Source organism: Onychostoma macrolepis, chromosome 25 (genome assembly GCF_012432095.1).
Source record: "Onychostoma macrolepis isolate SWU-2019 chromosome 25, ASM1243209v1, whole genome shotgun sequence".
Taxonomy (NCBI): domain Eukaryota; kingdom Metazoa; phylum Chordata; class Actinopteri; order Cypriniformes; family Cyprinidae; genus Onychostoma; species Onychostoma macrolepis.
Window position 1 is genome coordinate 2,442,963 of NC_081179.1, and position 14,327 is coordinate 2,457,289.

General features: G+C 36.5%; 2 protein-coding genes across 5 annotated transcripts; one reads left to right on the forward strand and one right to left on the reverse strand.

The window, feature by feature from the left end:
* Window positions 1–6,427: 6,427 nt before the first annotated feature.
* On the forward strand, window positions 6,428–8,839 carry rxfp3.3b (relaxin family peptide receptor 3.3b). Its single transcript, XM_058767333.1, has one exon. It carries the CDS (start codon window positions 6,573–6,575, stop codon window positions 7,791–7,793), a length of 1,221 nt encoding a protein of 406 aa, XP_058623316.1. The 5' UTR covers window positions 6,428–6,572; the 3' UTR covers window positions 7,794–8,839.
* Window positions 8,840–8,921: 82 nt separating this feature from the next.
* Window positions 8,922–13,820, reverse strand: calml4b (calmodulin-like 4b). 4 transcript variants are annotated; one of them, XM_058767336.1, is made up of 6 exons: window positions 13,742–13,775; window positions 13,628–13,658; window positions 12,872–13,007; window positions 12,657–12,797; window positions 10,748–10,936; window positions 8,976–9,668 (listed from the first exon to the last, which is right to left on the reverse strand). In XM_058767336.1, the coding sequence occupies exons 4-6, from the start codon at window positions 12,748–12,750 to the stop codon at window positions 9,571–9,573; spliced, it is 381 nt and encodes a 126-aa protein (XP_058623319.1). In that variant the 5' UTR covers window positions 12,751–12,797; window positions 12,872–13,007; window positions 13,628–13,658; window positions 13,742–13,775; the 3' UTR covers window positions 8,976–9,570. The 4 variants fall into 4 exon arrangements, with proteins under 4 accessions (XP_058623318.1, XP_058623319.1, XP_058623320.1 ...); XM_058767335.1 differs by lacking the exon at window positions 12,872–13,007 and having other exon boundaries at window positions 8,922–9,668; window positions 13,742–13,820; XM_058767337.1 differs by having other exon boundaries at window positions 13,628–13,742.
* Between the last annotated feature and the right edge of the window lie 507 nt (window positions 13,821–14,327).

Genomic DNA, 14,327 nt, shown 5'->3' on the forward strand with positions numbered 1-14,327 from the left:
ACACTGAACATCTTCAGGGACAAAGATTGTTATTTTCTGAAGTGTTTTCAGAGACGTCTACTGAGTGTTTAGATGTAGGACAGCAGAACAGCGCCAAGACACAAACGACGCGGGCCTGGCACGGAAACAGTCCTGTTCAATGAATATTGGATTATTGAATGATATTAAAGAAAATCTCATTCTAATTTTCAGCTTTATTGCTCTTTTGTGGGATTTTTACCTCATTAGACGCCCCTGATGCAGAAATTGCACAGATGTTCAGAAATTCACGCCAAAAGCTAAAGGAGAACATAAGGATGATGAGGGGTGTGTGTGACGGATATAATAGCCTGGATCGTTATTGGGGCTCAAATTCAAGAATCCAATTAAAAAGCCCAACGGAGCAGAACCGATAGGACAAGTTCGCTTTCAGACAGGACCATGACGGGAAGCCAAAACACTGACTTCATATCATCATGCAGACTTTTATGTAAATTTACAGCACCTCAATTAGAATGACTAAAACTTCACAGCCTTAATAATTTAATAATTTCACTAATAAATTCAGATTAATGTATATTTATAAAATTTAAAAAATGTATATATTTTACAAATATGCAAAATAATTTTTTAATATATTATTTAAATACAAAATTACAATTTATACAATTTAAAGCATATATTTTATAATTAAAAATGCAAAAAAGGTAATTAATAGGCTATATAAAAAATGCTAAATAACCATTTATATAATTAAACATATTTTTCAATTAAAAATGCTAATTTACCATTTTTATATTTTATATATATATATATATATATATATATATATATATATATATTTTTTTTTTTTTTAAATTTTTTATTTTTTATTTTGTTTCTTTTATTTTTTTAGAAATCGCTTCTCATGTTTCTCATGTATAGGCCGAATTTTCATCCAGATTTAAAGATGGTGCACTTTTTACTCATCCTTTAAAAAAACTGTTAACATGTAATCTTGCCAATATTTCAACTCTGCTTTCACTTTGTGACACTCTCTCCAAAATATTTTTGACTTGAACTGTAGAGATGCATTTGCAATGGGACACAACATGACAGAGGGTTTAAAAGCATCACATATTTTTTTGTTAAAGCACTTATCTTCTCTAAAATATTGTTATTTTATGTTGTTTTGAACCAGCAACAATCTTTTAATAAAAACACATCAACAAACCACAGCCAACCCAAATACAGCAAATTATCAAAATGTCACTAATGCGTTCGCTTTCATATATAGCTGTTTAATTTCTGACAGAGGAACTGCAGACAGATAACAGTAATTATTTTATTTCTATACACTGTCGCTTATCAGTGAGCCACTGGAAAAGTAAAGAATTTTCCTCTAAAAATACTCTCCTTCTCCTTGCTGCATTTTGTCGTTTATCTGTTAAAATACTGATAACTACAGACCCGAGAGATTAAAATATTAAAAATAAAGAACTTTCCATTTGCACTCATTGTTATGCATTGTTCACATCTACTTTCTCATGGAAAATCACTAACGCACAGAGGCACTGAGTGGGCTTTTGCTCGTCTGAACACACTTTGACTGCAAACGCTATATTGCACATGCTCAATATAAACTGCTACACTTTGGTTGGACATTGTTATGTGAGAATCGGTACTTTAAGATTGATTTTCTCTCTGCTGGTAGGTGTCTCTCTGTTTCTGTCCAGTCTTTTCACTGTATTGTTGAGCAACAAAAAGGTAAAATTTGTTCAGCTGTGACACAAAAGGAAAATGTGTGTGTTCTCATGCATTCAGATGTTCTGGTTGAGTCGAGGACATCTTAAAAGTGTAGTTTATCTTAACCAGTTCTTTACGCCAGTGATCATGAACATCCACCCACATACTGACATTTACGACTTTGCAGAGTTTAATTAGAACGGCTAAAAGTTAAACATTTAATGGTACTGCAATGACACAATCAAAATGTCTAATCTAAGATTGAATCAATATTGAAATGCGTACATGCACGGGCAGTTTATGGCCCCTATATAGCGTCATCGGGGCTCTGTTCCAAAACCTAGTGAGCTGCTTCGCCATCTGCTGTCTACATAAGAGGTGTCATCTAAGGAATCTTACAAGTGATCTATTTAAAAGAGACTCAAGCTCAACTGATTTTTACCGTTAGTATGTTATTACATGTAGCATTCCTTCACTTGCTCAGCAATGGATGCTCTGCAGTGAATGGGTGCCGTCAGAATGAGAGTCCAAACAGCTGATAAAAACATCACAGTAATCCACACCACTCCAGTCCATCAGTTAACATCTTGAGAAACCAAAATAATCCATAACATTGCTTCCTCCAGTGAAGAAGTGGTCTGGTCTGAATCAGGAGAGAAATCTGCACAGATCAAGCACCAATTACAAGCCAAAACAAATATGTGGCTGGATTTTGATGTGAGAGACAAGAGGAGATGGATTTCTTCACGGGAGGTATCGTTATTATGGACTCTTATTTTGGCCAGAAGTTAGAAACGTCTTAATGATGGATTTGTTTCTTACAAACACGCAGCTTTTGGCTTCACAAGACATTAACTGATGGACTGGAGTGGTGTGGATTATTGTGATGTGTTTTATCAGCTGTTTGGACTCTCATTCTGACGGCACCCATTCACATCCATTGCTGAGCAAGTGATGTAATGCTACATTTCTCCAAATCTGAGGAAAAAACACAAACTCATCTACATCTTGGTTGGCCTGAGAATGAGTAAACTTTTCATTTTTGGGTGAACTATTTTTAAAGCAGAATTCATACAATGTCAAAAACGGCTGCTTCAGATTTTTGTGGAAATCATGATACATTCTAATTTTCAGGATTCTTTGCTGTATAGGAAGTTCAAATGAACAGCATTGATTTAAAACAGAAATCTTGTGTAACATAAATGTCTTTACTGTCACTTTTGATCAGTTTAATGCGTCCTTCACTGAAAAAAAATGATACTACTTCTTTTTTTTTTTTTTTTTGGAGGTAAGTGGTTGCAAACTATTTATTTTAGCTACATTTAAAAAACAAAACAAACAAAAAAAACATGTTGAAAGTTAGCCAACTAAATTTGTTTATTTAAATGTAGCTAAAATAAATTGATTGCAACCACTTACCTTAAAAAAATTGAGTAAATTCAGTGAATCGTTTGTTTCAGTGTTGCTGGATAAAACGTAATGACCCTAAACTTTTGACCGCTAGTGTATGTGTGTCACATAAGTTAATATTCTGTTTCTGATGTAATGTAATTAAATATGTCTCAAGCATTTGGTCCCGCCTCTGCTGTGTACTATAGTAAACACGAATTCATTTGCAGCTCTACTTTAGACTTTGGCATTTTCACACAAGGAAAAGGAATCTAGTTTCAAGGATAAACTTTTATAAAGTCTCCGTCGGCTTCTTCCTCCGTATGTGTGCTACAGATTAATGATTACACAGCAGACTGTCTGTCAGGTGTGTGAAGTTCAAAGTCTTTGACTGCGGGTTTGTTCGGTTTCACTGGCATACTTTTGAGCACAGATGTGAAATTCAAGCTTTAATGCATCTAAATAGTTAAAACACCTTATGTGTGAGAGAAACAACAGCGTTCAGCGGTCTCTCTAATGCAGTGTCCCCCAGAGACCCACGCATTCATTTTTCATTCACTGTAGTGGACAAATACTTTTTCACCCTTTTTTGGTTTTGGTCCTCCATCATTCTGTGGTACATGCTTTGAGGTGTGACCGATATAATTGGCTATATTATTGTGCAAAAATGAATGCCTAAAGCTTTTTTTTGGGTCTATTTTACAATCAATTTCCTTTTTATTTATTTATTCTTTTTTTTTTTATTTCAATTGTTTTTGGTCTTTGAAATGTAGTGGGTGAGGCTAATATAATTATATTAATATTTAAAAATATCAATGATGTAAAAAGACATTTAAAACCCCAAATCCAAACCTTTTTCTTTCTTTCAGTTATATTAATATTTAATATTATATTTTTTTAAATAATGTTTTTTATTATATTTTTTATTATATGCGCTTTTAACATACTATCTCTTTATTTAAAAAAATAAATAAATAAAATTAGTCACCACTTGTAGTACACTTGACTTGAGTGTATGGGTTGAAAGTAAACTACAAGTGTTGACTAAATACATTTTTTAAATACAGAGATAGTATGTTAAAAGTGATTTTTGTTCATATATATATATATGCTTGTTTTCTTAAAAAAAAAAAACTAACACTAGCTATCTATTTGTTTACTTTTTATTTATTATACAGTTAACAAAAAAGGCCTCTAACACTATCTTGCTCTACTCTTTTTCTATTCTGTTTTCTTTTTATTTATTATATAATTAAAAAAAAAAAAACTTGCTACGTGTACTGCTTTAGGCTAACTGAGACTTGTTATAGGACTTGCATCATTGCTCTTTTGTTGATTTGATTTGAGATTGCTTCCATTGTCCTCATTAGTCGCTTTGGATAAAAGCATCTGCTAAATGACTACATGTAAATGTAAATATATTCATGGTGTCACAAAATAGCACAATTGAGTACACTTAGATGATCCAAAGTTTATCTTAAGAACGAAGTACTAAAGAATCATTTTTAGTGCATTAAGTACAAAATGAATGCACAAAAATACAGCACTTTAAAGTACATTATAGAAGTGAACTTCTTTTAACCTGGGAAGTGCACAAGACTGTCCCAGGCCTTAAAAACGCATGCAGTGCCCTTAAAACACACTAAATCCACACTATTTTGAATACCGCCACCGCTCCGGAGTGCTATTCGAGGCTTAGTGTATCCCATCATGCATCATGTTTTGGAATAAATCATGAGATTTTTGCCGAGATCTCATGAGAGGTCACGGAAAACTTTCCAATCTAAGTTACATATTAATATAATAATTAGATATTATTACATATAATTTGGTAGAAAAGCAAAGTGTTGCACATTCTATTGGTTCAAAGATGAGTAGTGGTGATATTTATTTTGTACAACATTTGCAACTGCTTTTATCACTTAATTAGAAGCACCACAATTAAACTGTCATGTTATAGGGAATACTGAACAGACTTTTAGGAGTTGATTTTAAAATGCAAAGTAGCTATGTAAAATAAAAATAAAGCTATGGAAACACTTGCATTTTTACAACACTATAAGTGTGTCCTATCAGGTAATGAAAAGTTCAACACACACTTGTGGTCTTCATCCTCATTTGGACACTTGGGCCAAATACAGAAAATACATCATATAAGTAGTCAAGTGCAAAAAGCACAAGTGTGGGTATTTGGACAAAGGGTTTGTGTGCGTTAAGTGCACTGCGCTTTGGTGTTGTTAAGATCTGGGACAGTCTTGCACATGCGCTCTCAAGTGGCCAAGACCGCAAGTGTGGGTATTTGTGACCCTGGACCACAAAACCGGTGGCGCGTTGAACACCTTGTTCTGATGACGCAAGAGTTGCAACTATGGCAGCTGAGAAGGCCATTCTTTGTGTTCTTTTTGAATAATTTTCAGAGCCTGATGAAATCGGTATAAATACGTGTTTAATGCTGCAAAATACGCTCGATGTTACAGTCACTGCCCTTGCTGTCCAGAATAAAAGAGAACAGCCCAATCAAGTGGAAACTGTGGTTCCTAATGATTGTGATCCAACATTTGCCTCACATTTCAGGATGAAAAGACAAACATTTCAGATGAAGGATAATCCACTTCTTACCTCCGAGACAGTGTTATGATCTATATGACCTTATTATTTTTTTGTGAGTATTAGGCTTATCATTATTGCTGATCACTGTTGTTGTGCTATGATATTGTAATATTTACTATTATATAATCAGAGGAGCATAGAAACGTTTATGAAAGTGTCACCCACAATACAATAGCAAAATATATAAATATGTAGTATTTTTATGTTACATTAATCAGTGTCTAGCGCACCTTCCTGAGGAAAGGATATGGACCAGAAGACATTGCAATTACTACATGATATTTAGACAGACTTAAAGAAGTTCCAGATCTATATTTGTGCTCTTATTATTTCAGTTATTTTGCCTTTAATGTAAATAAACATGTGCAAACAATATACTTGCTCTTGTGAATTTATTTTGATGTTAATTACATTTACTTAAATGTAATTTAAGGTTGGTTTTGTGGTCCAGGGTCAGATATAAGTAGTCAAGTGCAAAGACCCCAAGTGTGGGTATTTGGACGAGGGGTTTGTGTGGATTCAGTGTGCGTTAATTGCACTGCGCTTTGGCGTTTATAAGACCTGGGACAGTCTTGCGCACGCGCTCTCAAGTGGCCAAGGGTACTGGACAAGGCAAGAGGAATGTAAAGAGAGTCAAACCTCGTTTCGCTGGACGAGAGGGAGGAGCGTATCCTCGAGACTCCGCCCCCGTGCGCGGCGCAGGTTTCATAAAGCCCCGTGCGGCGCGTCCGCTCCAGCATCAACAGCAGCAGTGGCGGCGGCGGCGGCACCGTCATGGCGCGGGAGTCTCCATCCTCATCGCTGTGTCTGGAAGAAACGCGCACCCCTCACCCGCTCTCCTAGTGTCCCCCCCGCGAGTCAGCAAGGTGATGCAAGCCCTCCACAGACCCGGGCTGCACCGGACACCTGACGCCGAGCTTTGGCTGGACCGGATGGCGGACCTCCAGAACCAGAGCTCCGCGAACGGCACCGAGCTCAGCCGCTTCAGCAACCTGGAGGACATCAACCTGCCCGCGGACGGCACGCTGGAGCTGCGCGTCATGATCTCCATCGTGTACTCGGTGGTGTGCGCGGTGGGTCTGGTGGGCAACCTGCTGGTCTTCTTCCTCATGAAAGTCCGGCAGGGGAGGAAGAAATCCACGATCAACTACTTCATCATGAACCTGGCGGTCACGGACTTCCAGTTCGTCCTCACGCTGCCCTTCTGGGCCGTGGACACGGCGCTGGACTTCACCTGGCCGTTTGGGCACGTCATGTGCAAGGTGGTGGTCACGGTGACCGTGATGAACGTGTACGCGAGCGTCTTCTTCCTCACCGCTATGAGCGTGACGCGCTACTGGTCTGTTGCGTCCGCGCTCAAGGACCGAACGCGCAACAAGCGCTGCTCGGTGAAGCTGGTCAGCGCGCTTCTGTGGCTCCTAGCCACCGTTGCGTCGGTTCCCACGGCGATCTTCTCCACGGTGAGCTCGATCAGCGGCGTCAAGCTGTGCCTCCTGCGCTTCCCCAACGGCCAGCACTGGCACGCGCTCTATCACCTGCAGAAGATCCTAGTGGCGTTTGTGTTTCCGATGCTCATCACCGTGGTGTGCTACCTTCTCCTGTTGCGCCTCATTCGCCTGCGGAGCATGAACAACAACTTCCCCAAGCGCAGGTCCAGAGTCACTAAATCCGTCACGATCGTGGTCTTGTCCTTCTTCATATGCTGGCTGCCCAACCACGCCATCACCTTCTGGGGAGTCCTGGTCAAGTTTAACGTGATCCACTGGGATAAAGTCTACTACACGCTCCACACGTACGTGTTCCCGGTCACCATTTGCCTGGCGCACTCAAACAGCTGCTTGAATCCCGTCTTGTATTGCCTCATGCGCAGGGAGTTCAGGAAAATGCTCAAGGACTTCTTCTGGAGGATTTCGTCGCCCGCGATCGCCAACAGCTGTCAGATCCGCCCGTTCTCGGGAACCGTGAAGGAGCGCGACGACAGCCAGGCGGCGATTCCTCTGAACGTGATGGAGACCGAGGAGTACAGATTGTCGGTGGTGAACGGGCAAACCGACGCGTTACCGTCCACGGACTGCGCCGTTAAGAGATAGACGCGCGAGGCCGTGCGTAAAAGCGCGCTGTTTACTTGAGTTACAGTACTGGAGGACTTTCTGCAAACTCTACAAGGATGTCGTTCGACCTTTTTTTTTTGTTTGTTTGTTTGTCATTCTTTCAAGTGATGTTTCAAGATGTTGCACCCTTAAACGTTCGTGCCAAATTGTCTTTTGCAAACCGTGCATCCGCTGCAAGCCACAGTGCTTTTAACGCTTCTGTCCACGTTTCTGAATTTAAAAGAGTGGTTTTATTCCGTGTAAACGTGCGCGGCGAAGCAGACCTGGATGTACAGAGTATCGAATTATCGAAATAAAATATTGGGCTTAAGCTGCAATTCAACTTTTACAGTTTTCACTTTTACTCATATTTGGAGGAAATGCTGTTTCATTAAAACTCAAAAAAAAAAAAAGACAAGATTTGATAATAATTGTTTATGCATACAAATTGTAAAAAGTATAAACATATTATGATATAATACCACTATATATACATAGTTGTTATTATATCTTATCATTATTTATTAGAAATATGTGGCCATCCTCTTTTTTTTTTTTTCTATCTTACACACCTTTGGAGTAAAATATCATTGCTTCATTGCATTAAAAAAACAATAAGCTACACACACACACACACACACATATATATATACTAAGATTTATTTATACATGTTTGAGCTATTTTAAATGTTTTGACCAACCCCATCTTTTCACTTTTATTCAAATTTGGAGTAAGATTTTGTTTGCATAAAACTGCTCTATTAAATTCATTTTTAATGAATGCTCTTACTGTAAATGCACCAGGTTTCAAAGCAACAGCTTGAAATTGCTACATTATTCCTCGCTGGTTTCCGACCTCCTTTTTGTTGTTTGAATCTATTGCCTGGAAATTCTGAAATAATTAAAATGTATTGCTCATTTGAAGTGTAATAAAGCTGTGTCAATGACCTCAACCATGTGAAGGTGATGGTCCGAAAGGAAATGAATGTAAACAGTGTTACTATGTTGTCCATTTGAAGGGCATAATAAAGTCCTGTCTTATCATAGCAATGTTTGTTTTCCTCAGAAGCACAATTACAAAATTAACTTTTATTGTTATTCCATCTAATTAAGATTTGACAGCGGGTCTGTGGTTTAGGGAGTAAATCTACCTCAACAGCTTTACTTCAGTTTATTATCTCAACACAGACACATAAACCCATGCAAACAATAACACCACAACACGGGAATTTATGAGCTCTGTGATGCAAAGACGGTTTGGTTCACAAAACAACAGTTTGCTTTCAGTCCTCGCTTTTTATAGGTTATAATAAATTGTTTAAACATGTTTTAACACGGAGAAAGGAGCAGTGGGCATTTAGCGATCCACATGCACCTTTATTGTTTTTCAACCAGAAGGTTAAGGGAAGACTATTTATTTCTGGGAAATGTGATTCATGCCATATAAAATCATATTCAATCTATAAACACAAGAGGGCACTGTGATCACAAGTTTAAATACAAAAGCAATAATCTGAAACCTGGCCTGTATAAACAAAAGTTCAGAAAAGTCAGCTTTAAGCCAACTATTAACCTTTAAGTAAAAAAGCCGCACATCTGGTGTCTTTGAAAACAATCCCACGGTTGTTAGTTAATGATTGAAGCAGCCTGGCAGGTGGCTCATGCTTGTGTGGTTATTTCATTTTTGCTGTTTTAGGAAGATTTCGAGGCTGTAATATCTGTGCTTTTCAGCTGGAATGACATTCTGCTACTGATTTATTCCAGCTCTGAAGTTTGTTCAGCATCGGCCGGTCAGAATTGTCACCATCTTTGCAAAACCCTCGTCGTTGATTTGCCCGTCACACGTCACGCCGGCTTCACTCAGCAGCTCGTCCACTGTCACACAAACATAAACAGCGTGGTTTCACTAAATTTATACTTTAACAATATAACGAGGAATATGCAAAAGGTATTTTTATACTCATGTTTTTAACATGCTGCATTTTGAAAAGTTGCAACTTGTATTTTCATTTTTGGTTTCATAACATGTCTTATTTCAGAGTAGTGGAAAGAAAACATCTATAACACACATTTAAGTGTTTATTTTGTTGCACTTTATCTATATGTGTCTGTAGATTTTGTTTACGATACAGGCCGTTTTCTAAAAATGACTTTGTGTCTCCACACTTCAGCAGCACTTACATACACCAACATTTACAGTTTTATCACCATCTATATTCTGGAAGCTTTAATAGAGGGATTTGTTCATATATCATTCACATTGGATTATATAACATTTTATTAGATTTTTTTCCCCCCTGTGGAGTGATAAAAAGAGATATCTAAAATCTCCACTATAAAAACCTTTAACTCAACAATGTCAACAAAATGAAATAAGAATTTTGAAATCTAATCTAAATGTATGGAAATTAAGGTATACTTAAATAAGTGATATCTTTTAGTTTATCCTAATAAAATGCATAAATTAGCCAAAGTTCCTATTTTGCAAGATATTAAAATACTTTTGAGACTCATAACTAAAAGCATTACTATTTTGTTTGCTTATATATCATATTGTTTACTAATAGATCCCATTCATTTTACCCATTGGGAATTGATTTTGTAACAATAACTTTTTTTTTTTTAATTTGTACTTTATGTATTGTTTTAAAACAGTTGCACATTAACGAAAACAGGAAAACAACAGTGGTAATGTTGCAAAATTCAACAATTATGAAACAATTTCATTTTCAACTATAAAGCAGCTCTACAAAAATATTTATATACTATTACTGTTTTTATTAATATTTTGAAACCGCTTTTAGTTATATTTTCAGTTTTGAGTTAATTATCAGGCACTGTGTTGTTGTAAGTCAAGGTTATAAAGTAGGAATACCCCACATCTGGCTTAGAACGGCACGCCGCACAATGCATTGTGGGTAATGTAGTTCTATCTTTGTCTGAATCCGATTTACCTTCCTGATCTGTGAGTCGCTCTCCAAAGCCTGTCAGTCTGGCCCTGAGCTCTGACGCCGTGATGAAGCCTCGTCTGCTCGTGTCCATTAACCTCACGGCCTGCAGGATCTCGTCCCGTGGGTTCTCCTGCTGGATCTGCGCATGCATCACGCTGAGAAACGTGGAGAAGTCCAACTCGCCGCTCTTATCTGGGACAGGCAGAGTCAAAGCGCTTTGCCAAAAAGCTTCAGATACAAAAGCCGTTTGATCACGTCTGACAGGCTGAGAGGTATATTTATTGCGAAGGGTTTATATTTAGTACATTGCATCACGTTTGTCAAGCAGGGCTTCATTTCATCAGCAGCACCACATGTGATATCAGTTCAAATGACACCTCCTTCAATTAAAATCATTGTGAACGTGTAGCGTGGGATTTCAATGCTCTGTTTTTCTTCCAGGTGACTCTATAAACCATCTTTCTGCGTTCACTGGCCTTATCTGGATGTCCCGGGCACTGAGGTTTGCGGTTGTTATTGTTGAGTTTCATCCGCGTACTCCTACAGATTTCAAGTTTATTTAACTTAGTAAGCAAAGTTTTACACTGTTGACTTTACCTGGGGCTTGGAAGTTTAGGAGGACACCCATGCGATAACTTAACGTCATTTGTTTGGATGTTCAAATACTTCCAGTATCTCAGTTTAATGTTCAGAGTCGCTGTAAGTCAGCCAGTGATCATTTTCTATGAGCTGCTTCATTCAACCAATAGAGAACTAAAAATCCCATTCATTTTCTCCATAGGGGAATTGAACTTTCTTAATTTTATTTTTTATACACTAAGGATTGTTTCATACTAGCTGCACATTAAAAAAAAAGAAGAAAACAACTGTGTTAATGCAATAAAATTCAACAATTATGAAACAATTAAATTTCAACATCAGTGTTATTTTAGTATTATTTATATGCTAGTTTATTTTGCATTACCTTTTATTTTTACATTTTCAGTTCTCTTTTTAATTTTAGTTTCATTTTTAGTAATTCTGTTATGTGCTTTTGTCATTTTTATTAGTTTTTCATTCTTCTTACTATTTTGATTTCATTTATTTTTAAATCAGTTTTAGTTTATTTCCAGTTAGCAACATTTCTAATTTGTCAATTTCAATTTTTGTTTTAATTTTTGTTAACGCTGCTCTACAGAAGCAAAAAAAAAAAAAGTGTCATAATTAAGCTTAATTTAGTTTAATGTTGATTCAGTTCGGTTCAATAACAGTGTCAATGTTGCAGAAATGAATTCGGTTCATAATTTATGAACTTTACAACAATAACACTTATTAAACTGAACTTTAAATAAAGACCTAGGACGTTGTTAATCAACGGTAGATGATTCTGTTGATATTTCAACATTTTTTTAAATACTCGCATTCAACAGCGAGAAACTACATTACCCATGATTCTGCAGAAATCACTGCCAAAAGAGCTTCATTTGTCTGGATTTGTGCTAAATATAAATTTCTATAAACATCTTTAAATCAATAGTTTATATTTATCCATTGGTATTGTTTTTGCAATAAATGAGATTGTAGTTCTTTCCTTCATTAAAGCCATTACACAGTCATTGTCTAATTTCCAAATACTTTTTTTTGTTGTTGCTACAAATCAAAGTTTGTAATGTTGTGATTCACCTCAGCACTGGTTAGTTTGGTTCACAGGTTATAACTCTTTAACAAAGACAATTTAAAAACCCCTATGCATGGGGAAAAAAACAAAACTTCAGGCTGCTGAATAAGTGGGTGGGAACAGTGAGTTTGGGGCGGGGCTATCCGCTTGACTGACAGATGGAGAGCAGAAGGGGAGGTATTTAGGAAAACATCAATTATTTTGTAGTTCACAACCCATTTTACTTAAACAAACAAGTGGTTATATATACTATACCGATTTTATGGGTCTGCAAGTGTCTGTTGAGCTCTTGCAGGGTCGGACAGCAGCCCAGAGATCTCATGACCGTCAGCAGATCCTGCGCCTTCATTTTACCCCTGCGCTTCTGGTCGTACAGCGAAAAACACTCTTTATACTCTGAATGAAGACAAAAACATATTACTACACACAGAAAGTGTAGCATGCAAACATTTGAAATGTAACACACTAACCTAATTATCTTTGAAGTACACATTTTTGTTTGAAATGCATTCAGATACTTTTAGTTTGATAAGGATTGGATACAGTTTGGCAAAGAATCTCTTTAATCCCAAATGAAGGATTTGTTCTGGCATAAACTGAGACAACCTGTTTAGGAGGGAATCAAGATTACAGCATTATCAACAACAGCAGGTGGACGAATGAATCAAAGCCAGACAGTATGACACAAGATTTCCTTGCATTTCTGCAGTGCATGTCTTTGTGTAAATTGTGCATTATCTGTCTTGTATTTATTCTATTTTTTGTACCCATTTGAGCCTCATGTTCGGTTCTCTCTGTTTCTGCATCAGAGGATCTGCATGTGTTTGTCCTGCAGTAATCGGTCAGTTTTAGTCCAGTGACCGGCAACAAATGCCACTTTGTTTTCAGTGAAAGAATGAAATCTACTGAATGGCTTCAGTATCAGTGCAATGTAATAACAATATACAATAACTTCCTATTATAACAGCAATTAACATGTATATAATATTTAGCAGATGTAAATAGACTATTTAAAAAGGCTAATTCATTCATATAAAGGCTATATTCATCTAATCTAATGGTCTATTAACCATTTTATGAAAGCTGTAATAGGTGTTCAAGTAAAAATAAACCTGCATTTTTGGCTTGCGTTAAATGCATGTATTTAATCAGATAAAAAACAATCACATAGTGTGTCTGTACGAAAAGTTTAGCATATATTCTTGTGAGAGAATAAACCTGCTTACCGTTGATTTGATCTTGACTGAGGAATTTCGCCTGCAATGACATTATTATGCATTAAGTAAAATATATTTTTGTTTACATGTAAATAATGCGCAAAGAACAGGCGCTAAACTGACCATGTCCACTCGCAGACCTGCTCTACACTGCAGTTTATCAGGTATTTGGCTGCAAATGTTGTCAGCTGTTTGTAATGAGACTAACTTTAATCTTTAATTCCTGAAGGCGGCGCTAGACGGCACATAAAGCCGAAGCTCCATTCAACATTTTAATCAAAATGTATGTTAAATCTTAGAATTAGTGCTGCCAAACGATTAATCGCATCCATATATATATATATATATATATATATATTATTTTTTTTTACATAATATATGTGTATACTGTGTATATTTATTATGTAGGCTATATATAAATACACACACATGCATGTATATTTAAGAAAAATATGTTACATTTATATATTAAATATATTTATATAGATGATATAATTTATATGAATATAAATATATACATGTAAATATTTTCAAAATATATGCTGTGTGTCTTTATATATACATAATAAATAGGCTACACACACACACACACACACACACACACACACACACATATAATATGTAAACAAAAACTTTTATTTTAGATGCGATTAATCGCGATTAATCGTTTGACAGCACTACTTATAATTGTTTAAAAAATATCAAATAC

Coding starts and splice junctions, on each gene's coding strand:
- rxfp3.3b (XM_058767333.1), top strand. CDS start 6,573: ATGCAAGCCCTCCACAGACCCGGGCTGCACCGGACACCTGACGCCGAG.
- calml4b (XM_058767334.1), bottom strand. CDS start 13,670: ATGTCATTGCAGGCGAAATTCCTCAGTCAAGATCAAATCAACG. Junction 10,937..12,656: donor CTTGCAGACCCATAAAATCG/GTATAGTATATA, acceptor TGCCTGTCCCAG/ATAAGAGCGGCGAGTTGGAC. Junction 9,669..10,747: donor GCGACTCACAGATCAGGAAG/GTAAATCGGATT, acceptor TTTGTGTGACAG/TGGACGAGCTGCTGAGTGAA.